This window comes from Sylvia atricapilla, chromosome 19, assembly GCF_009819655.1.
Source record: "Sylvia atricapilla isolate bSylAtr1 chromosome 19, bSylAtr1.pri, whole genome shotgun sequence".
Lineage (NCBI taxonomy): Eukaryota > Metazoa > Chordata > Aves > Passeriformes > Sylviidae > Sylvia > Sylvia atricapilla.
The window spans coordinates 4,045,327-4,068,593 of NC_089158.1; the positions used below are offsets into that span (position 1 = coordinate 4,045,327).

General features: G+C 47.6%; 1 protein-coding gene across 3 annotated transcripts; it reads left to right on the plus strand.

The window, feature by feature from the left end:
- Positions 1 to 192: 192 nt before the first annotated feature.
- SLC31A1 (solute carrier family 31 member 1) lies at positions 193 to 22,617 on the plus strand. Of its 3 annotated transcripts, none has more exons than XM_066332538.1 (5): positions 193 to 231; positions 18,715 to 18,867; positions 21,073 to 21,145; positions 21,541 to 21,709; positions 22,312 to 22,617. In XM_066332538.1, exons 2-5 carry the CDS (start codon positions 18,760 to 18,762, stop codon positions 22,511 to 22,513), a joined length of 552 nt encoding a protein of 183 aa, XP_066188635.1. In that variant the 5' UTR covers positions 193 to 231; positions 18,715 to 18,759; the 3' UTR covers positions 22,514 to 22,617. The 3 variants fall into 3 exon arrangements, with proteins under 3 accessions (XP_066188635.1, XP_066188636.1, XP_066188637.1); XM_066332539.1 differs by lacking the exon at positions 193 to 231 and adding an exon at positions 6,588 to 6,662; XM_066332540.1 differs by lacking the exon at positions 193 to 231 and adding an exon at positions 13,808 to 13,990.
- The last annotated feature ends 650 nt before the right edge of the window (positions 22,618 to 23,267 follow it).

A 23,267-nucleotide genomic window follows, 5' to 3' on the forward strand; every position in this document is an offset into this window, starting at 1 on the left:
GCACCGGGAAGTGAGGAGAGGCGTGTCTTGACGAGCAGAGGGGCGGGGCTTAGATGACACGTCGTGGGCGGAGCCTCTAGCCACACGTCACATTCTGGGGCGGGGCTTAGCGGGCACAGCCGAGGGCGGGAACGCGGGGTTGCAGGTAGGAGAGGGGGTTATGGGGACGCGGAGGGGGCGGGTCACGGTTGGGTGGGCGGAGCCAAGGCCGCGGCTCGTGGCGGTCGCGCGGTGAGTGACGGGCGGGCTCGGCGGGGGGCTCGTGCCCCGCGCCCCCTTCCCCCCATCCGCCTGAGGGGGCCCATGGCCGCCGCGTCTCCCCTCGGGCCGGGCCGGGGGACCTCGGGCCGGGGGCGCCGGCGGCCCCGAGGGGATGGGCAGCCCTGGGACGTGGGGCTGGAGGTGGGGGGCGAGCTCGTTGTGGGGACAGGCAGCGCTCTCCGGGCTCCGCAGAGGCGCTGGGCTCGGCCTTGCGGTTCCCAAGGTGACAGGCGGGCCCCGCGGCCGCCGGGCTGCCCTTGCCGTGACGGAGCCGTGACCCGCGGAGCTGCGGGCTGAGCCACAGGGCCCTCATGGCTCCGGCCCTCACGGCTCCGCTCAGGGCCCTGTGGGTCCGTGAGGCTCGGCGGGAAGGTTGGGGACGCCTGGGCGCTGCTGTGCTCCGGATTGGGTTCTCTGAGTGACCCAGGGAGATCAGCACTGCACTGTGCTCTTAAAACATCGGTACAATTCCTCGGTAAATGTCTGAGCCGCCCCTCTGAAGCAGTTTTCCGCGTTCACCTTGTGCCTTGAGAAATATACCCTTTTTGTTGGGTGGTTTAATGAGGTTTTTTGTGGCTTATTGTGGGTTTTCTGTGTTTTTTCCCCTCTTGGTAAGCTGTTAGCTCTGTGTGCTTTGTGAGACCGACTGGCTTTAATTTTACCTTAGATCCAAATGATGTTGAAATGCAGAAGAACAATGTGCAAGAGGTCAGAATGGCAAGAAGGGTTGATATTTCCTGGTTGGAAATTGGTACTATCACTGACTGGATGTTGGAATCTGAAGTTGCCAGGTCTGTTGTGAGGCTGAGTTTGCAGTAATTCAGGAGTTCATTGCAGTAGTGGATGTGTATCAGTGATTCCACTTCTAAAGGGAGAAGATGAAGTGGAGTGTTAAGGAGCTTTTATATTGCAGAATGTGTGATGAAATTAGAATAAAACCTGGAAAGGATCAGAACCTTATCTCTGTTAAAATAAAAACAAAACCAAAAACAAACCCACGATAATTTGGTGTAAAGTCTCGGTGGGAAGAGATTGTTCCAACCTTGGTAAGGCAGGTGGAGATGAACTTTCTTCCAGTAGGAAGTCTGGTCCCTTAGATGAAGAGAGTTTGTTGCTTTGGCTTCTGTATTTTTATCAGGTTGGTTGTTAACATAGTTTTGTTTTTTAAGTGGAGAAGACCCACGTGGCTAAGTCCTGGTGTGGCACTTCAGTGGAGGTTTTTCAGGTATAGCTATCACAGGATATTCTGAGTTGGAAGGGACCCACCAGGATCATCCAGCCCTGCCCAGAGCCCCACCAATCCCACCCTGGGCATCCCTGGCAGCGCTGGCCAAAGGCTCCTGGAGCTCTGGCAGCCTCGGGGCCGTGCCCATTCCCTGGGGAGCCTGGGCAGTGCCAGCACCCTCTGGGGGAAGAGCCTTTCCCTGATATCCACCCTGAGCCTGCCCTGGCATAATTTGAGGCCATTGTCTCAGGCCAGAGCAGAGATGGGAGCTGCCCCTCAGGAGGAACTGCACCCCTGGTGAGTTCTGACCTCAGTTTCTCCTTCAGGATGAACAATCCCCTCAGCTGCTCCTCGTGTGGCCCTTTCAGACCCTTCACCATCTTCCTAGCCCCATGTTATACCTGTATGTATTTCCTATTTTTTTTCACTGGGATTCAGCACTGGCCAGTTTTAATGCCAGTGTAGTGGGGAAAAGGCTGTAGCAGCATATCCTGCAGCACTCAGCAAGCATCACATCTTAGCTACTTGTGCTTTTTTAATTTAAGCTTTGTTCATAGTCCTCATGTGTATCTGAGTGTGCAGTGGGCTGGTGGTTCCAAACAGTTCCCAGGCAGAGGCCAATTCTTCCTGTTTGTGCTCGAATTCCAAGCTCCAGAATGCTTACTAGTCCTGCTTTTTGTGCCCAGGTGCACGAAACGCTCCTCACAAGTGTTTATTAAGTCGATTTTCAGTCTTTTTGATCTGAACTTGCCTCTGCTTGAGCCTGAGGTCAGTAAAGCTTTTGCAGGGTTTTTCATGAGTAACAACACTGTGGGATTTTATGGGGTGAGTTAGCGTTCAAGTTAATGATCCCAAATCCTGTCATTTATGATGTAATGTTTCCTGAGGCTTTCTTCAGGCTTTGGACTCTGAATTATATTTTTCCCATCCTTCATTAGGGAGGGGGCACTGGGAATAATGTGTGAATGTTGCTGTTTAAATGAAGATTGGTTTTGTAACTAAGGATTTGTTGGCGAAGAAGCTGTGACTGCTCTGCTGTACCATACAAATTTAAAGTCATGCTTTGTGCTACAAACACAAAGATTGTTGCAATAAGCAGAGTTTTGCTTCTTCTGCTCTCCTCCCCTCCAAAAACAAGGTACTGAAAATGTAAGAGCTGGCAGGAGTTGCAGGCTCCCACACAACTTCATGTTGAGAACAGAGGAATTTTGTACAACTGTTTCCTACTGAGATTTGGCTGCTTTTCATTTCATTTCATATCAGATTACTCATCTAGGCCAAGTTATTAACTAAGCTGAGAATTAGGGTAATTTCTGCCAGTAGAGAGCAGGAATTACATCAAGTTTCCAAGTCACTTTTGCATGTTTGCTTTTTTATTTTAAAGGTATCATCCCTGCCCCTGACTCAGACTTGCACTGGTACAAGGAAAAATTTGCAGGTTTTTTCGTTTTGTGGGGTTTGGGGTTTTTTTTGGTGGTTTGTTAGTTTAGTTTTGTTTTGTTTTGGAAGGAGGTTTGGGGAGATTTTTCATTTTACTTCTCCCTTCACAGTGTAACTTCAAGGTTTGGATTAGTGAGACACCATCCTTGAACAAAAGCTTAATATCTGAGAAGGCAGGGCATTGAGAATCATCTTTTCCAGTTTTATATTACAAGTAAATGACAGAATCTACCATGTTCACATGGTGAGTTTTGAGCAGGGCCCTGAGGAGTTGGCTTGTTTTCTAGTTAGATATTAGGTCCAAGAGAAGACAGAACGTTTTGTTCTTTGAGCTCTTCCTCCTTGGTTTCTCTATTTGCTATGAAGACCCCTCTACCCAACAGAAAGCTGTCATGGCTCTGCAGAGCTGCCTTCCCTGCCCTGGCCTGAAGGTCACCTGAAAGTTAGCAGGAGCCTGCAGCAGAATTTTGGGAAGTTGAGCTGAAGCACATTGCCAGCATGAACTTCTCGGCAAGTCTGCCAGGAAATCACTGGGAGTCGTGGCAATTTTTTCTTAGGGAAGGATGAAAAAGATTCAGTCCAGTTTATGTTGTTTTTCTCTGGGAAATCCAATCTAAGTTTATCTACTTCATTGCCTTTTCTTTCAATCTAATTTTCTGAAAATGTTCCCAGTCAGGTCCTGGAGAACACGATGCCAGTGATTTTTTCATTAACCTATTTTTCATCTGAAAGCTGGAATCTGCTAATGCAGAGAATAAGGGGACTAGTTATTGTAAACAAATTAAACTCCTATTTTGCTGTACTTTCTAAAGCCTTTCATTTGTTGGAATTAGACTTTCCTGGTTTAGAAGCTGATCTAGAAGTGGGAGGCTGTGATGAAATAGCTCCTTTTTAGTTTTCCTTTTTTATTTTTACAGTTTTTAATGTTATTTCCCATTGTCTTTTCTTCCCTGTGTTATCAGTTCATATCTACAAAGGTCTCCAGCTGATTTCCAGTGGCACTTCAGCAACTGTGATTGCAGCTAGAACAATGGCTTTGCTTCCTGCTCTTTTCCTCTCTGTAGATATAATCTTAGAAAAATCTCACATTTGCTGTAGCACAGATGTAAACGTCATTCATTGTCTGCTAAAAAAGTTCTACAAGCAAATAATCCTATCATTTTATCTAAATGACTGGAGCAGTCCCTAGTAGCTCTAGAGCACAGGCCAAACTCTTCTGTTCTCACTGCTTGCTCAGCTTGTCCTGTTATGATTCCTGAGAGATTGGGAGAAAACTGGGAGCAGAATGGAGGTGTTCTGGCATTGAACTCCCTGTGAGTGCCCCAAGCTCTCCTGAGACTGTGGGAGAGCCACTTCAATTCCATAAACCTGCTTTTCCCACACTTAGTCGTTAGTTATCACAGATTCAGATCTCTTTCCTCTGTTGAAGGTACTGAAGCTACATTTAGCTGATCTTCTGGCTAACCTGGACAAAGGGAACCCCAACAGTCTTGGCTGGTTTTCTTTCTTAAACACTGCTTCTGTTGGGGGAAGGAGTGCCTGGCAAATACCTTTTCAGGCTTTTTTCACATTAGAGAGAATATAATTAGACTTGACTCTGTAGGATGAAGAAGTGCTTTGAGGCCACCTGAGAGGTGCAGTGCTCATCCTGAGCTAATGCTGCGAGCAGACTGACTGGCCTGCCCTGGAGAGCAGCTCCTGGGAAGGGATACAGTCCAGGGAGAGGCTCATCCCTGTGACCCAGCCTGCTCCTTGTCTGATGCCTGTCATTGGTGGCTGCAGCTTGTGCCACCCCGGCTGGGCTCTGCCAGAGGCTGGACTGGGAGCCAGGGATCCAAATGCTCGCTTGCTTTCCCCACTAACCTTCCCCTGCTCCTAAAGGTGTTCTACTAAAGGGGCTCAAAGGGCTCATTGGCACAGCTGGATTGTGTTTTCGAGCTTGTGTCTTTTACTTGGGAAGGAGAAACACTAACAAAGGTGGAGCAGACTCAAAGCCAGGGCTCCCAGAAGGAGCCATCCCAGTTCACTCTCCTGCAGCCCTCGGGAAGTGCTGCCACCAGTGTGGCTCCGTGGGAGGGCGTTTCCGATGGGTAAATCAAGCCTTGTACATCAAAGGGATAAGGGAAGTGGGAGCACAGGCTCCCGAGGAGCACACCCAGCCTCGGGATACTGTGCCAGTGAAATGCAATCAGTGCTGGTCTGGTTTTCTCGGCTCCCTTGTTTGTCTGAGCTCCTGGTCTAATGGGTTTTACAAGAGACTGAGTCACAATTTCTGTGTTCTGCCAGGAGGGTTTTGTACAAATCAAGTTACCACTGGCTTTGGTGCCCCTTCATTAGGTTGGGATAAGACATTATCTCACGAGGACGTGCTGAACTTTACTGCTTAAGGTGATGTCAGGTGAGGCTGCAGTGTGCTGGAGGAGCTGAAACCTCAAGAGCTGCAAACAAAACTAATTGGGAGTTTCACAGCTGCCCTCTTACACCTGTTGGTTTTACTTGGAAAGCCATTTTTGTGCTCTTTTCATAGAAGGCACAGAACGGTATCTGTGGGATATCCTTCTGTATGGGTGGTAAAGCCTAATACACTGAATTCTGATTATTTAATTTCTAGTTTAAAGAACCTCTTGGCAGCAACCTGACTTGTCTAAATTTTCTGAATTCCTCAAGTAAAACCCTTCAGGGCATCATGACAGGATCATGTGCATTGCTTGTCAGTTGATCCCGTTTTGTGTAACTCTTGCTTCTGATCTGATGAAATGAAACCACAGCTCCCACCATGAGACCCTTTGTGTTGCAGGGTACAGCACAGCTGTTCTTGTACTTTTTCTGCTTTGTCCCTTTTTTTTTTTCCATAGCAGTTGTTGGCTCCAGCTTTCCAAGCAGAGGGGGTCTCAGAGCCAGTTACCCTGACAGGGTTTATCTTGTACACAGTGTTGAAGAATTTCTGCACAATTGATGGTTTATCTGCCTTGTTATTTTTTTCTCACTTCCCAATGCTCCTAAAAATTGGCTGATAGCTTTGAAAGCGTCACATTTCTTCATTATGGGGCAGATAGAGTCACAGGGTGATTTGGGGTGGAAGGAATCCTAGAGCTCATCTTGTTCCACCCCCTGCCATGGGCAGGGACACCTTCCACTATCCCAGGTTACTACAATCCCCAATGTCCAGCCTGGCCTTGGGCACTGCCAGGGATCCAGGGGCAGCCACAGCTGCTCTGGGCACCCTGTGCCAGCCCTGCCCACCCTGCCAGGGAATAATCTCTTCCTAATATCTTATTTAAACCTGCTCTCAGTTTGTATACTAAAATATTTAAATACTAAAATAAACTAGGCTTGCTATGTTAGAATATCCAGAAGCAAGCAAACCACTGATTTATCTGATAGAGATATGAATGTTTGAATTGTGTTTTGGTTAACGTGTTGGAAAGTAATCTCTGCAATGCACTTAGTCAGATCAGGGAGTTCTAAAATGGCTTTGCATCTGTGCAAAGATCTCGTGAGGAAGACTCAGGAGCTGCTTTTACTGCTCTGTGGATCTCTGTGTGAGCATCCCAGTGCTTGGTCTGGTCCTAAGCTAATGTGAGCAGTAGTTAATGATTAGCCTTTGATAGAGATAATTATGTGCTTGTCAGCATTATGTGAAGGTTGAGAAACTTTGATCAGTCTCAGACTTGTTGCCTCTCTGGAGAAAAAGGCTCTGCTGGAGTCAGTAGATGGAAAACCTTTCTCTGGAAGAGTAAGTACTCGGCATTTCTTAGCTCTGAATCATTTCTGCTTTGGATTAGCAGCTCTGAGCTGTCCAGGGGTTTGAAAATGATGAAATTTTCAAGAGCTAGCATTCAAAGCTCTTTCCCAGAGTGGTTTTTTGTCACTCATAGAAAAATTGTTGATGGCTCCTGTTCCGGCCGTCCATGCCCTGCAGTCATGGCTCTTCCTGTCAGAAGAGTGTCACAAGGCCAAGGCTCTTCCAAGGAGAAGTTCCTTTCCAGAGAATTGAATTGATTGCTCTTTTCCTCTTCTTAATACTGGAGATGTTCTACCTTGCTGAGATTGTATTTTCCATGACTCAGTAATTTCAATAATACTTCCAGTAGTTCAATTGTGTTTTCAAAAGGAGGATGCTCTGTTCCATGGATTGGGGCTATGAATTTGTTCTCTGAACCCTTAGAGTATTTGCATTACTGCCTGGAAGCTGTTTATATATCAATGTGCCATCCACCTGCTGTTTCCAAGATCATGGATCAAGAGTAGGAAGGTGCCTCTGGTGATGGATAATTTGCTTTAACCCTCTGCCAAAACAGAGATCAACTTCCTGGGCTTAATTAAAAATGCACTGGAATGGATTTTTCCACTGCTGACCTGAGTTCTGCCTTGCATTTTGCCCATGAACAGCTTGAGGCTTCTCAAAACAAGTATTGGAGGCACAAAAGAATTTGATTCTTGGCTGTGGTTGAACAGGCTCTTGTGTTGAGGGGCAGTCATGGATGGTGCTGCAAAATGAAATGAGCACACATCCACTTCTCTTCTGCAAGAAAAGGTGTTTTTCTAAAAGCCAGTCTTGTGAGCTCTTAGGTCTTTGGTTAAAGCCTGCATTTCAGAGGTGGCCCTGACACACCAGAAGAGGAGCTGGAAATCCCAGGGTGTCCCAGTAGGAGCTGACATCAGCATATGAACCGACATCAGCATGTGGTTGAGGCAATGTTTGACACAGGCTGGAACGTGGCAGCTCCAGGGAAAGAGAATGGTTGAGTGGCCACCTTAAAACGCTGTGTTTGCACATGGACACACTTCTGAGGGGTAATTAAAGACAAACAACTGCTTAAATATGAAAAGAAGGGAGTAAAATGGATTTGCTCTGCAAGGATACTTTCCCATGTGGTGGAAGGTAATGTGTGTGTGCTGTACTGGACATGGAAAAACCTGTATGAATTACCTAAACTGGTGTGTCTCATATCATGTGTGTGGAATGGCCTCCAAAAAATTAACCAGGAATTCTGCAGTGTGATTTTCTTGTTATTCAGATTCTCAAAACACCTGAAAGTCAGTTCAGAACCTGTACAAGTGTTACCTTTTCTGGGCTAAGTCTGATTATAATGTTGAAAAGCAGCCAGAGAGGGAAGATTAACTGTGTGAAAATGGGCAAGTAGGGTGAGATCTGGGAATCTCCTGTGAATCACCTGTGCTGGACTCCCTTTTATGAGGCCTCTAATAAACCAGTGCTATCCATTTATTACACTCAAGTTTAGTTTTACCTGCATGGGACAAAGGTATTTATGCTGTTGCAAGATCTGTAAAGAGGTAATAACAGATAACATCTGTAATCTGTCACCTGTATTAAAGGCCCACTAATGCAGTTCTAGGACACACTGAATCACTTCTGGCTCTGAGGGAACTTGTGTCTCTTTTCTTGAGAATGCACTTTTTAACTCTGGTTTCATTTTGTGTCTCCTGAGATTATTTTGTAGTTTTACAGGGTTTAGGGCTTGAAGACACCATAAAATCAATCTGGTCAGAGTTGTTTATGCTGTTAGCCTGGTTTGCTCCATGTCCAAAAACCACGGAGCAGTGGTTTATCAGGATTAACTTGCAAGTAGTTCCCTGTCTTGCATCCTGACATATCTGTCATTCCTTAGAGGTGGAATTCTTCTGCACGTGGCCACTGAACAGCCACAAACAATGATCTGTGTCCTTACCCTGTGGACAGACACGTTTTGGTGGGAGACAGGCTTCTTTCCACAGGTACAAGTTGTGCAGGAGGTGTTGAACGTGCAGGAATCTGGATGCTGAATTCATGAGCATGATAAAGAACCTTGTATGTAATGGTGAGATTTTGGTTTGTTATTTTTTCATTTGAAGAGAAAACTTCTCCCTTCATTTAAAAATGCCTGCTATAGGTGGAGTAATACATGCTATAGAAACTGTTTTTGATCAGGGCATATGAAATAGGAAGTGAAATTCTCCACTAGTCCTGGTTTTTGTAAGGAAGCAGAAGTTGTCTAATCTCACAGAATACACATCTTGCAAAATGAGGTTCCAAACATTAATATATTTTTATATTAAAAGTTTTTGAAGAGTATCACAAGGCTCAGGACTCTGCCCCATTTGTTCTCAGCCTCCCCTGAGGCAGCAGGATGGTTCCTGCTCTCTGGCCATATGGATCACATCTCCCTGGTGTTTGGTTGTGTAACATCAGAGCAAAAACCGCCACTGAGGATAAGGAAGTATCTATTTATTCAGGAATTATGTAATCTTGGAAAATATGGGTCACATGGCCCTGCTTTTCTGCCTCCTCTTCCCAGTGCTGTCCAGTGTCTCCTCACTGCTCAGGATCCTCGGTTGTCCTCAGCTGACAAGTGAGTGCTGAGAGTTTTTAGCAGGAGGTTCCCAGGTGGCTCCTGACTGAGCACCACCCACCCTCCTGCTCCTCCATCTCAACACTGCTCGTAATTACTCCCCTGGCCTTTGGGCCTTTCTGCTTTACCTGTGCCTACACTTCCTCCCTTCCTGCCAGGTTTTTTCTCCCTGGGTGCTGAATCTTGGGGATATTGTGACCTGGGTTTGTGTTGCTGTGTTCTTGTGCTCCAGTGTCCTGCCCCTGATGATGTGAGGAAGAGAGGTGAAGCTCTGATGGTGTGGCTTGGGCTAGTTGCTTCAGAAGGCTCTGACTTGCCTAGGGAGTGCTGAAGGGCTTCTGTAGATGCCTTCTGGGGATTGCCTTTGTTGGAAATGTGTCAGTTCTAGCTCTGAATTCATGTTGGCATTGGCTGTAAGGAATTTCAGTGTCTGCCATGCCTTTTATCCTGGATGTTTCATAAAGAAATTGTAACATGGCATCCTGTGCCAGTTTCAGTATCTCTGGTGCTGTGCTGTTCTCTGCAGATGACAGAATCACGAGTTGCTTTGGTACAGCATCTCCTCTGCTTTGGGAGCTGTGGGAATGGCGGTCACTCCTCAGCTCTTGCATGTCCTGAGGTGTCTCAGTTCTGCCACTTTCCAGAAATGTCTGTGTTCTTGTGTGCCACAGAGGGAGACAGCTGCCTCATCCACCCAGACGGAAAGGGGAGCAGTGAACAGCGTGGGGCAAAGAAGGGATCCAAGAGGCTGGTGGTGGAAGAAATTAAAACAGGATGGAAAACACTGTCCATGTACAGAATGGGAGAAATTGTGCTCTTGGTGAGCTGGAGCAGGACAAGGCACTCCTGAGTGCAGGAGTCAGAGGCCTAGTGCAGATGTGCTCCGGCTTTGACATCCCAGAGGACACTGGTGTCCTTGCTGTTTTAGCCCAGAGGGCAGAGCTGGCTGGAGCTGGGGGCTGTTCTCTTGGAGCAGTAACATGGGGAAGAGGACAGTTTTGTGGCAGATGAACAGGGAAACTGAAGTATGGAAGAGATGACAGTCACCTTTTAACTGGTACCACCTTGTCACTCTTCCTCTTCAGTGCCTGCTGATGTAGCAGCTCCCCTTTATGATCACAATCTTCATTGACATTTATTGGCAGTAAAAGCAACTTGTGGTTGTCATGTCTGTTCCTGGCCCTCTGCTCCTGGTCAGCATGTGGGCGACTCCAGGCCAAATCCAGAGTGGAGCTTTCTTCCCTAAACTCCACTTTGGATTTGCTTGGCTTATTATAGTCCCTGGCTGGGGTTGTTTAAGATAGCCAAGGCTGGAATGTGTGCTGATCCTTGGAAAGTGTCCCACTGGTGACTTCAGGTTAATTTGGGCTCATGCAGGTTGAAAGTATTTATGTTTTATCAGAATGGGAGCAGGTTGTTGCTGAAAACTTCAGGTCATGGCATTCTTGATATCAGTTTCATCAACGAGTTTGCTGTGTCCTGCCTGGTTGTCCCTTGTGTGGGTAAGTGTCCTCAGCCTTGTGACAACCTCCAGCATCTGTCTGTCACCCAAAACTCCCTCCCTTGGGCCGGGCTTCTGTGACAGAGGTGCCATGAACAACATCTGTCAAACAGACTGTTTTGCAAACCTGCACCCTGTGGCATGGTGTTCTCAGCAGCTGCCAGAGCCAATCCCAGTGGAATTCCTGGTGTCAGGCCCTTCCTGCTGTTTTGCATTGGACAGGACAAGGAGTGTGTTGTATTTGCAAAGGCATGAGAAGGATCCAGGCACATGTACCCACTGCTGTACTCTGAGCCCCAAAGGCTGGTGTTCCCCTCCCAAGCTGTTGTCACCACAGCAGAGGGCCAGGGGCTGTGCTGCTGTGCTGCAGAGATGGTGCTGTCACACGGGCTGGCAAGGGTGGGGTGCCCTGGGGAACACGTGCACAGGGGGACCCCAAGATTTGGCTGAACAGCTGGAGGCATGGATCAGTCTTTGAGATTGCAGTGCTTCTTTAAAGGAAAATGTAATGTTCACTGGGATGTGTGGGAATGTGTGTGAGATTCCTTTGCAGAGGTTTCTACCCCTGCCTTGCTGACCTTGGTTTTGTGAGGGACAGAGACAAACTGAGGTGTGACAGCATTGGTTCTGTCACCTCTTGCTAAAGGTTCCTGTGGTCATTGCGGAAGTCATCTGACCTGTGCTACCAAGGCAGAGGAGGCTCAGCCTGACTCCCCATTATTTTGCTACCTGTACACAGCTCTTGCCAGCATTTCTCAGCCTTTCCTCTGATGCTGCCCAGGCTTAGAGTCTGAGGTTTTGTGCTTTGAAGGGTTATTTTCAGCTGCCTTGCACTCCACTGGGCCTGTGGTTAATGACATCGTATGTGCTTCACTTGGTAAGTTCAGTGCATTGTCCTGTAAAGAACAATCTGTCCTGGGTTATTTTTTCTTCTTGTTCAAAGATTACAGATTTCCTGAGGCGTCTGCAGAAGCTGAGAGATTAGGAATGACCATCCCGTTCTAGGGAAGCCTCTAACAGAGGGTGAGCAGACGAGTTTGCTATGAAAATAAACTCCATCAAAGGGCCATTATTGTAGCCATGCTGAGAGGAAGAGTTCTGGCCCCTCCTTAAGTAATGGGGATTGTGCTGAGTGGCTGTGACCAGCTTTGCTTTAGTTGTACAGCTGAGGCATGCTTTAATTCAGAGCAGAGGACAGGACCTTAAGGATTCAACATATGCTGATACTTCATTGTCTTGTTTTAATCTTCATTTTAATTAAACATTAATTAATGCATATAACTGCATCAAGCTGCCAAATGATGTGGTGCAGCTCCAGGAAGCTTCTGTGAGCCAGTATCTCAATTGGAATCCACAGTCTGGAGCTGGAGCACTGTGTTGGGGTTTTGCCGTGTCTGTGGGTGCTGTGTGATGGCTCCATGTGGAGGGACAGCCTGAGCCTTGGGGACACAGCAACCCAGTAAAGAGAGGGACAAACATATTGATACAAGAAACACAAAGGTTTGGTAAGAATAAAGTAAGCAAATGATGGCAGCCAGAAGGCCTGAAGGATGGGTGTTTGGAGGAACTGCAGGGTGTGATTGTTGGCCCCAGCCCTGTGATCTGCCCATGCTGCAGAGAACCTGAGCTCATCTGTGGCTTCAAGTGTCACCCCCAAACCTCCCTGTGTGCATGAGGTGGTTTTGCTTCATTGTCCTCCCACATCCTGCCTGTGGGCTTTGTCAGGATCTCCTTCATAAGGGTCTGTCTCAGCCTGGGCAAATCCCATCAATTGTGGGCATGGCTCATGGAGAGCAGAGAGGTTTTGATGTTCCAAAACTTTATCATTACCTTCAGCACCCACAACTGTGCTGTAATGGTTCCAGCTGGGATCCTCAGTGGAGGTGATGGCAGAGGATCAGGTCTGTGTGGATTTCTTCCCTCACAAAACACAAAAGCCCTGCATGGTACTTTGAAAGCCCTTTCTTTGCCTGTGTTGTGCATTCCAGCTGGGAGAGCTGGGCTCTGGGTGCTCACAGCTTGGCTGCCTGTCCCTGCTGACTGCTTCCATCCTGGCATGTCACAGGCTGCCCAGGCATTGTCCCCTTTTGTATCTGAACACAAGATGTTGTCTGCAGCCCTGCTCAGCACTTTTTTGCCCATTATTCTGTGCTCCCTGCACTGCAGCCTCTGGCATCTCCGGCTGACATCTCCAGAGTGCCAGTCATCCTTCAGGAGTTCTGAAACCCCTGGGTGTGAATAGCTCAGCCTGCTCACAGGTAGACAGGGAGAAAGTGCCCTGTGTCACACTGTGTGTTCCTGCTTGGCTCTGCTGGTCCAGTTTGAATCCAGCAGGCTTCCATGGTCAGGGATAAACCCCAGGAAATCCACGTGTACAGCCTCACCCTCAGTGTGTATTGGAGCTCCTGAGCTGTGCTCTTCTCTTTACCTTCATCCAAACCCCTTCTGATATGCTGAGTTTTTGTTTGAAGCCTTTAACTCCTGGGGAAAGCTTTAGGATGAGACTCTAAGGTGGTGAGGCAGTACCAGGGCAAGCCACAGTTCTGCTATGAGGTCACAATTATTCCTTGAGTTCTTAATATAGCTCTAAGAGTTCCTTCTTCAGGAATTGTGCAAGGGAAAAACAGAAGCGTGCAATTAAGTGTGCTGGGCACAGCACAGTCCCTCCCTGTGTCTCAATGCCAGCCTGGGATTGCTGAAGCTGCTTGGGGGAGTTCCATGGAGAATTTTCACACTGGGTAACAGCAGTATGTATCTGTGACACGTGTTCTGCTGCATTACTGAAGAATGTGGTGTTTGTTCCCTATATCTTTAAAGTGTGTCTTCGCAGCTTGGCCCAGGGGCCCTGGCTGCCATTGCTGGTGCTGCTACAGCATAAACAGGTGGAATTGGTCTGTTCCTCAGCTGTGCCTTTAAGCAGCTCTGGAGCTCTGCCTGGGATCCTGGAAGAATCACAAGTCCACCCATTTGGAAGGGAAGCAGTTAAAGTAGAAAAGTTTGCCAGGAAGTTGAATAAACTAAAAGCAGTGCTTAGGTCTCCTGATGACGAGCTCAGTGGAGCCCACAGCTAGAGCCAGTGAACAGAGCTGCTGTGTCTGCAGGCTGCTGCTTCCCTCCCACTCCATTTACAGCACTGCTAAACAAAAAAGGGATTGGGCTTGGGACCACAAGCTGGGAGCCAGTGGAATTCAGTCTGCCAGCAGCACTGCTGTAAGTAGAGCACTGGGAACTCCTGGGTGCCTTTTCCATTCCTTCTGTGTTTTTCTGTAGCATTTCTTTGTGTCGTGCAGTACGGAGCCATATGTATAAATAAGCATGAGGTCTTTGCTTTTCCAACTTGCTATTTTTAATAATTTTCCCTTGGCTTTCTCTCAGGAACTTTGATTTTAACTCTTAGTAAATATTACCAAGTCTTCCTCGCCTGTTCAGGAGAAGAGAGGGAGATCCTGACCCTGTTGTTGCTCTCAGAAGTGTTGGTGGAGAGACAGTGGGTATGAATCACTCCAGCTGTGCTGAGAGGAGTCAGGAGGGTTCCGAGCAGGAGCCAGTCCTGTGCTGGCCACTGCAGCAGCAGGCTCTCTGTGAGACAAATAACTGCTCTAAAGGAGACTGGAGAGGGGATTTTTAAGGCTTTGGTCCTTTTGGGTAGAGCCAGTGCAATATTATTTCTTGAATTTTCTGAACTGGTTTGGGAAGGATGAGGCAGTGTTCAGAAGGGAAGAGTCGATGCTGTAATGGGCGTTGATTTAGGGCTCCAGTGTTAATCCTGTTGGACTTCTGATTTGAAAAGGGGCTTCATTCCCCTTGGGATGTTAGGGACTGAGCTGATTATGGAGTACTTTCTGGGAGATGTAGATCCTTCCCATAGTGTGTCCTGTTTCTGCATGTCCCGTGTTTCTGCATTGAAAAGTGTATTTTCCTTGGGTGTTTGCCACAGGAAAAGCTCTGATTTGCTATAAAGTTGCAGGACTGGATGAACACCACAGAAACAATAGCTTGGGAAGCTGTGGAGGAGGTTATGTGTGATGGCAGTGATCTTTGGCTGAGATCAGCTGGAAAAGACTGCTCTGGCTTTGGCATCTCCTCAGGTCCAGCTTGTTTACCTACATTCATGTGTGCCCTGCCACCTCCTGCCTGTCCTCCCCTTCTGTGTGCCTTGGTGTTGCAAACGTGGCCTCCTGGTGTGCGTGAGGTGAGGCAGCACTGGTTTGGTGTTGGTGGAGGGTGAGTGCTGGTGCTGACAGTTTGCTGTGTCAGATCCTGCTCCTGGCTGCACCTGGTGTGCAGAGCTGCCACGGTGGCATTGCAGGGCTGGGACAGAAACCTGCGTGTGGGCAGGGCCGGCCTGAGGTCCTGCTTAGAGAAAGAGAAGTCCTGTGTGTAGCTCTTGAGTCTTGCAGTTTTCCTTAAATATCTGAGGGGTTGTGAAATGAAGGCTGTGGCTTCTCTCACCTATGGTAACAGCACTGAGAGGGAAAGAAAGAAGCCCTGGAGGAGAATTTCCTCATTCCTCTCTGCCGTTCCACCCTGTTTGTTTTCTTAGGCAGTGGGTTGCTGCAGAGCACAAAGAATCACAGTGTGTGTGTGTCCCTTGTGACAGGTACACCCTGGGGTCTGTCCCCTTCAGGTGTTGAGACTGCCTGAGCCTGATGCAGCCACGGGCAGTGGCAGATCCCTCTGCAGGGCTCCATGCTCAGGAATCCACTCCAATGCCTCTCCCTCTCAGTGCAAACATACGGAGCAGGCAGCAGCCAGAGGTCAAATCACCCATTCAGGCAGAAATACCTGCTGAAGGGTTGGCTTTGTACAAGGCTAAACCTATTTAAAGAATTTACAATAATAGAAACTTGTGAGGGGGGCAGATATTTTTCCTTCAAGTACAGAGTCAGCCTTGTTAAAGCACCACCTGCTTGTGACATACAGAGCTCCACATCTGTCAGCTTGTTTCTTAGGAGCTGTGCAAACCAACCAGGGATTTACAGCTTGGAATATTACACACCTATTAACCTGTTGCTGCTGCTGCCCTATATATTGTTTTACCTCAAGGCTTCGGTAGAGATCTCCTGAGTTGTAAATCAGATTCTGATTGTCCACTGGAACAAAGTTTATTTTTAAACAGAATTTTATCCACTGTTTGTTACCTTCAGTGATACAAAACACAGCTGAAGTGGCTTAGATGAGGTTATTTCCTCTTAAGTTTCCTAATACTCGATCCTTTCAGGATCTCATAAAATACCCTTCAGTGTTGGGTGACTGCAGTAAGGGGTTGGATTTGGTGTTGAATTTGGTGTTGAACCTATTCCACCCTGGGATAGCAGGGTGGGAAGGAGCTACTCAGGAGAGGGTCAGGCTTGCCCTTTGTAACCATACCAAGGCCTGCCCAGCCACAGGCAGCCACTCCTGAGCACCTGACCATGTTCTTTGTTCCTACAGAGTAAATATCCTGAGAACACATCCACTGTTTCCCCCTTTTTGCAGACAGATGATGATTAGTGAGAAGGAAAAGAGTGAAAAGGTGGACACAGCCCAGCCACGAAGGCAGTTCTTCATCTGGTAACCAGCCAGGGCTTCTGTGGAGCATTTTGGAACCTGCTGAGTTTGGCAGGAATGTGAAATCCTAGAAGGAATACATAATCATTGGACAGTAGTCACTGGTGAGGATGTTGTATTCAAAGGAAAAGCAATGGATCAGTCGGCTTGGAGAAGAGGGAGAAGACAGGGACAGCTCTAAACTGCTCTCTGTGACAGGGACAGGACACAGAACGGCTGGAGCTGTGTCAGGGCAGGCTGCAGATGAGGGAAAGGTCCTTCCCCCAGAGGATGCTGGCAGTGCCCAGGCTCCCCAGGGAATGGGCACGGCCCCGAGGCTGCCAGAGCTCCAGGAGCCTTTGGCCAGCGCTGCCAGGGATGCCCAGGGTGGGATTGGTGGGGCTCTGGGCAGGGACAGGGGCTGGGCTGGGTGATCCCTGTGGGTCCCTCCAGCTCAGGATCCTCTGTGGTTCTGTGATTGCAGGAGATTTTGGCTGTGGGCAAGGGGAAGTTCTTGTGTTACTTCTTTCCTCTCACAGCTCATTTACCTTTGATCCTGTGGGTAAAGCACTTGGGCTATTCTTCTTCCTTCCTCGATGCAAAAGACAATTTGAAGTTTGTGTGTCTTGGCAGAGGATTCTTTTCCAAGTGTTTGTATTTTGGGACTGCAGTTCTAGAGCCTGAACATTTCAGCTCTGGAGCAGGATAATCTTCCAAGCTGTGCCATGTGGAAATCACACTGGGCATTCTGCAGGTATCCCTTGGTGAAGTTTTCCTGTGTCAGCCGAGCTACTTCTTGCATTGTTCTCTCTCCTTTTTATCTCCCTGTGAACATTTTTCTGGTCTCAATATTTAAGCCCAAATCAGGGACAAAATGAGCTAAAAAATATTAGTAGAAATATGGACATGGAGTTCATTCTGCTTTAGCCAGTGCCATTGAATTCCATGACAGGTTACTTTCCAGGGGATTATCGTGAAGTTGTCTGATGAAATAAGAGGTGGGCTACAAACTTCATCTGCACAGAGATGCAGAGCATACCTGAGCTGTGGGTTCTTGGTGTCACTTCTTGGTGCTTCCCTGCATTATTTAATTTCAGTGTTTGCAGGGTATTACTTCTGTCTTTCTCTTGAGTTCCTCCAGCACTGCTGACTTAGTTTCCTTACTTCCCCAAATCTTTAATTTCTCTCGTTGCTCACTTTAATTTAACCCCAAAGCCTGTGGATATCCCCTGTCATGGATGCTCCACAGGGCTGCACTGGTGTTCTGGGCCACCCCTGCACAGGGTCACTGTCACATGCTGGGGCAGCTCCACCACCAGCTGCTTCTCACGGTTGTATTTGCTACTTCCAGTTTAGAAGGCTCTTTTAGAGTCTTATTTCCTCTCTTCAGTCTAAATACAGCCATGCCTACCTGTTCAGACACCATGCTGCCTTTTGGCTTAAAAAAACTGAAAAAACATACTTGTAAACTCTCAGGATGAATTATGTGGAAGGAAGTCTGTTTCTTATTTCTTTTTAAACTTTAATCTGATCAAATGTCTGAACTTTGCTTTTTATTTCACTTGGTTTTACTTCAGCACAGGACTGGAGTGAGAGGGTCCAGAGGATTCCAGGCAGGGTCCAGCAGGACTGATGCTGTGCTTTCAGGACTGACTGGTATTCCCAGGTTATTTTCTCTCTTGTTGCTGTTTCTGCCTGATGATTTTTGTTTCCCACCAGCAAATGCCAGCCCAGGCAGTGCTGGGGCAGCAAAAGCCATGCCTGCAGGTAACCATGGAGGAAATTTTTATTTTATTCTTTTTTTTTAGTGTGTCCAGACTTCCCTGATTTGTGGTAACCAGATTAGGGATTGGGACTGGCAGCCTCTTGAGTGTTTCTCTCACTATGGGTAATGTGATTAGAGGGGAGATGTGGCAGTGTAAAGCTCATGGCAATGAAACTGGATTGCCTGTAGCTGTAGCAGACCTTTGCCTGGCAGTAGGTCTTGTACCAACTAACACAATTTCTGTGTTATGTACCCAATAAAATGCATAACTGTCAATTAAGAGAAATCCTGTAATCTTATCCTTAAGTATATGCAATTTAAAGTGGTGCTTGTGATATTTTTACCTCTTGAAAGACTGCACTTTGGAAGGGGCTCTGTTTTTTTCCTCATGTAGATAAGAAATGTTCCTTTATGCTGAGCACTTGCCCCAGGTGCTATCTCAATCAAATTAAGCTGCAGAGGGACACACCTCCTTTAAAGTGTCCTGCTCTGTGCTCTCTGTAGCCAGAGCAGGACCATGAGGAAGCTGCAGGAGTTCTCCAGAGGCAGCAGTTCTCACTGAGAATATTTTCTCCTGCAGTAGCAGTAGACAAACCACATTCTGTTTAGAAAAGGGCTTCATCTTTTGTTTGTTTTTCAGGGTCCCGCTTTTCTATGTGCCTTTCTGAATCTCCCTGTCCTCAAGATGTCTCACCACATGAACAACTCCATGCTGCCCACCTCTCATCCTCCTGAGCATCACCACTCCACCACAGCCTCGGGACATAGCCATGGATCTGACATGATGATGATGGTAAGTGGAGAAGTCAGAACTAACCAGAGAGTTTTTGTCTTGCCTGTGGTTCAGAGTAACATGTCATCTTAAAGACTGTGCTCTTGAGAACTGGAAGTGAACCTGAGCTTTGGAAGGCAGGAATCCACCCAGGTTAGACCCATTGTGGGTCTTCTGGAGTGAAGGAGCAGCATGAGGGATACAGAGCAGGAAATGGATTTCAGAGCTAGAGATCCTTTGGCAAAATTGTCTTTTCTGGTGACAACCTTTCCAGCAGCCAGCCTGGTGTCTGCTCTGCAGCCAGCTAAGGGCAGAAATGCAAAGCAGGAGTTTTCCTGCAGGAAACGGATGGATGGAGTTCTCCAGGCTGGCAGTGAGAGCCCCAGGCAGCCCTGAGAGGATTGCCCAGCCCTGTGAGGGGCTGTGCTGAGCTCCCTCTGTGCCCTTCCCTCCTGAGCTCTCAGAGCACCCTGGGTTTGGGGAGCACAGCACTGCCAGGGCTCTTTGCCTTGTTGCCATTAAGGCTGTATTGGTCCTGATTCCTGCTGCTCCAGCTGACTTTGATTCCAGCAGGTTCAGACTTGTGCATTCTGGCATCACTGTGGCTTTGAGGAGATCCTGGCCAGAGTTTCCATGGAGATGGCTGGAGGATCAGTGTTTGTGTGTAGCCAGTTCTAGGAACTTTTTTAGCTTTTTCTCCTTTTCCTAAATACTTTTGGAGTGAGTTTCAGATTATTAAAACATGTCTCTTTATGGTTAAATTTCAAAAGGAAGGGAGAGAGGGCACATTTCCATTTCAAATGAGAGTGTTCTCAGGAGTGGATTTTGCAAACCTTCAGCTGGAGTTTGTTTTCCATCTCTGTTGCCTGAGGAGAGAACCAAGAATCTCTGCTTCTATTTCTATTGCAACCAGTGTCACAGCAGGAGAGGAGAGCACCAGAACAACCTTGGTGGGCATGGTCCATGTGGAACTCTCAGTCCAGCACTGCCACTGCTCTCCTTGTGAAGCTCTTCCCATCATCTCAGCTCAGTATTGGCATCCCTGGGCCATTACTTTCCATGTAAATGTAATTTCTTTACAAATGTCAGGTGTTTACTAGATAGTTACAGGACCCTGCCTTGCCCTGCAGCTGAAAACTGTAATTGCACAAGATTTTGAATTCATATTGCAAATAAATCTGTCAGGGAAGGCAGTATATAGGTACAGCATCTTAGATAACAGACTGAGCACATTTAATGTGTGTTTTCCCATTCCTCACTGGCACTAAGTAACAGGCTCAGGTTCAGCTGCAGTTCTTTGATTTATGTGGGGTTTGTTTTAAATGTAAATATGTTCAATTCATTGAAGAGATGAAAGTACTCTCTAAAAGGTGCTTTACAGTAATTTCTGCTATGGGGAAAATGGGCTGATTCTTATGGATGCTGAAATGAATCATAATTCTGAGTTTCAGCAAATAACCTTAATAAAGCAATGAGGGAAGTTCAAAGAGAAGTTCCTCTTGCTTGGTCAGGACTTCCCATGTGAAAACCCTGTGTGCAGCTGTGCCCAAGACACATGCCAAGTTGTACTTACCTAGATGGGAAGTTTGTATCACCTCTAGCTGGCCTGAGTGAGGATCTTTGATGTCTCCCCTTCCCACAGCATTTACTCTACAGGCTCAGGAGCCCTTATTTTCTCCCAGGACCAGCTGTGGACCAGTTTTATCTACTTGTGTAGCTGTGTTTAGGCCTCTGTTTCCCATAGGATTTTGGGAATTCCACAGGGAGACAACACTGCTGGCACAGTGCTGGGGGGCCCCAGAGGCCTCACCTGTCCATCCCTTTCATGTATCACAGAAAAGGTCCAAGTGGGGAAGTGAAAGTGCCCTTACCCCAGCTCCTGAGGGCATGGGGAGGCAAGGAGGAGCTCCATGGAGACATCCCCAATCCCTGACTACTGCTGATGCTGAGGAGAAGAGATCCAAAAGCAGGGAGAAGGCACGTCCCTGGAGTTCTGTGAAGGACAGGGCCTCCTGCCCAGGGCTGCCTGAAGGAGCTGGAAACTGGAGCATCTCATCCCTGCCTCACCTGTGTGTGTTACACCAGATCTGCTGGAGAGTTTCTTGGTGTTTATGTGGTGACCAGATAAATTCATCTGAGTTCTCATTCTGCTACAAACCCTGTTACTGTGAGCTCCTTGGGATGAGCTCTTTGGGCTCATCTTGGTGTTCTTTGTGTTTTGAGCAGGCCATGACTTTCCACTTCAGCTGTGAGAATGTGCCATTGCTGTTCTCTGGACTTACAATCAATTCTCCTGGAGGTTAGTAACACTGTCTTGTGCAGTCCAAACAAAATGTTTGCAGCTGATGTTTCAGGATTCATGTTTCAGGATTCACCTGGTTACTTATGCTAAACATCTGTGGACGTGTTGTGTTGAGTCTGGTTTAAATGGTATCTGTGGGGTGAAAGAAAAAGGAGATATTTCTAGAGAGATATTTCTAGAGTTCAAGAATTTGGTTTTATTAGCAAAAGTGATTGCTGCTTTTGCTTTATGGGTGAAATCCCAGTAAGAGTCTGGATGAAATTCCCATTTCCCACCTGTCTGTGCATGCACACGGAGCCTGGCCACAGCACAGGGTGGGGTTGTTCAATCACACAGTGACTCTGCTGACACATTCTCTTGCCCAGAGACAATAACATTTCCTCTCTTGTCAGAAATGGCTGGTGCTTTTGTGGCCGTCTTCTTCCTGGCCATGTTTTATGAAGGCCTTAAGATTGCCCGGGAGTGTCTGCTCCGGAAATCCCAGGTCAGCATCCGCTATAACTCCATGCCAGTGCCCGGCCCCAATGGCACCATCCTGATGGAGACACACAAAACCGTGGGGTAAGGATTGCACTTCATTCTAAAGCAAAGCTCTGCAGGTGAAACTGGCACAGAAGAAACTTTGTGCGGCCAGTTTTGATCTCTGGAGAATGTCCTGGCTCCAGACTGGGACAGTCTGGCACTGTGGCACTGGAGGATGGAGGACACCTCGGCACCCTCGAGGATAGGGACAAAAGGAGGAAAGCAGCAAGGAGCCAGATGAGCTTGGGGGTTTTTGTAAGAACATGTTTGGGGGAGTTCCCAGGAACAGAGTTTATGTCCAGTGTCCCCCAACAGAAAACACTCAGGATCCTTTTGTTGACAGGGAGTCAAGGCCTCTGTGCAGAACAGGAGCCATTCAGCTTTTTTCAGGGGGTAAAAGAAGCTTGGCAAAGTCTGTTTCTCAGCTAAAAGTTGTGTCCTCCCAGCAAGCTCCGTGCTTGTCTTGCTCTGTGAGCAAAACCACAGCTCCAGGTGCCAGCTGCACATAGGAGTCCTTGCCCAGGCTGGTATCACCTTCTCTGCCATGCCATGCCCACCTTGCTGTCCTGGCAGCTTTCTCTTTGGGGATGTGCATTTCCCACCTGTTCCACTTGCTGACATGTTTGGGTTTGTGTTCCCAGCCAGCAGATGCTGAGCTTGCCCCATCTGCTGCAGACTGTGCTGCACATCATCCAGGTGGTGGTCAGCTATTTCCTCATGCTGATCTTCATGACCTACAACGGGTACCTGTGCATCGCCGTGGCCACGGGAGCGGGCACCGGATACTTCTTCTTCAGCTGGAAGAAGGCAGTGGTGGTGGATATCACAGAGCACTGCCATTAACACGGGATGTGGCCTCTCCCACCACTGCTCCCTGCAAGAGCAGCCACCTAAGGACTGGAGCATTCCTAAGCTGCCAAGAGAATCATGATAAAAAAAAAAATCAACTGGAGTTCACCACAGGTTCCTGGAGGGATACAGGGATATGAGGAGCTGGGACATGCTGCTCCCCTTGACTCTTGAGAGTCCATGGCAGCCATTCTTGGCCAGGATTTGCTTTATTCTTAGATTATGCTGTGATTGAAATTAGTTGGCTGACAGAACTGTAGAAATTACTATTTTAAAAAGAAAACCATTTTATTTTTAAATTGTGAATGCTCATCAGTGAGGGTCTAATGAACAGTAGGAAAAGATGAAAGTTGCCAATAATGTGTGAATGGCTGTTTTAATTTCGATTTTTTTCAATATGTACATAATGTCAGGGGAGGAGATTGCCCTGACATTATGGCTTTTGGGGCCAATGACACCTTTTGCTGTAGGACTCAGTCTCTGAGAAAGATTTGGTGCTGCACATCAGACACGCTCAGGTGTGTCCTGGCAAGGGAGGACTTTGACCCTAGGATGTGACCTGTGGGCTTCAGGGGCTGGATGAACCTGCCCTTCAAGCCCACCAGAGGATGATGAGTGTTGTTAATCTGATGTATCCAGCAGCTTTACTCATCCTCCAGGGAGAACACTTTGAGTTTGGCTGCTTTTCCTTCCCAATTATGGAAGAGATGCAGGGTAATAGTTCTGTATTTCCAGGGCAAAAAGATTC

What these genes read in the sequence shown, in the direction of transcription:
- SLC31A1 (XM_066332540.1), top strand. Translation starts at nt 13,823, where the DNA reads ATGACGAGCTCAGTGGAGCCCACAGCTAGAGCCAGTGAACAGAGCTGC. An exon ending in GATCTGACATGATGATGATG is followed by an intron (nt 18,868 to 21,072) that starts GTAAGTGGAGAA and finishes TGTTTTGAGCAG; the next exon opens with GCCATGACTTTCCACTTCAG. An exon ending in GAGACACACAAAACCGTGGG is followed by an intron (nt 21,710 to 22,311) that starts GTAAGGATTGCA and finishes TTGTGTTCCCAG; the next exon opens with CCAGCAGATGCTGAGCTTGC.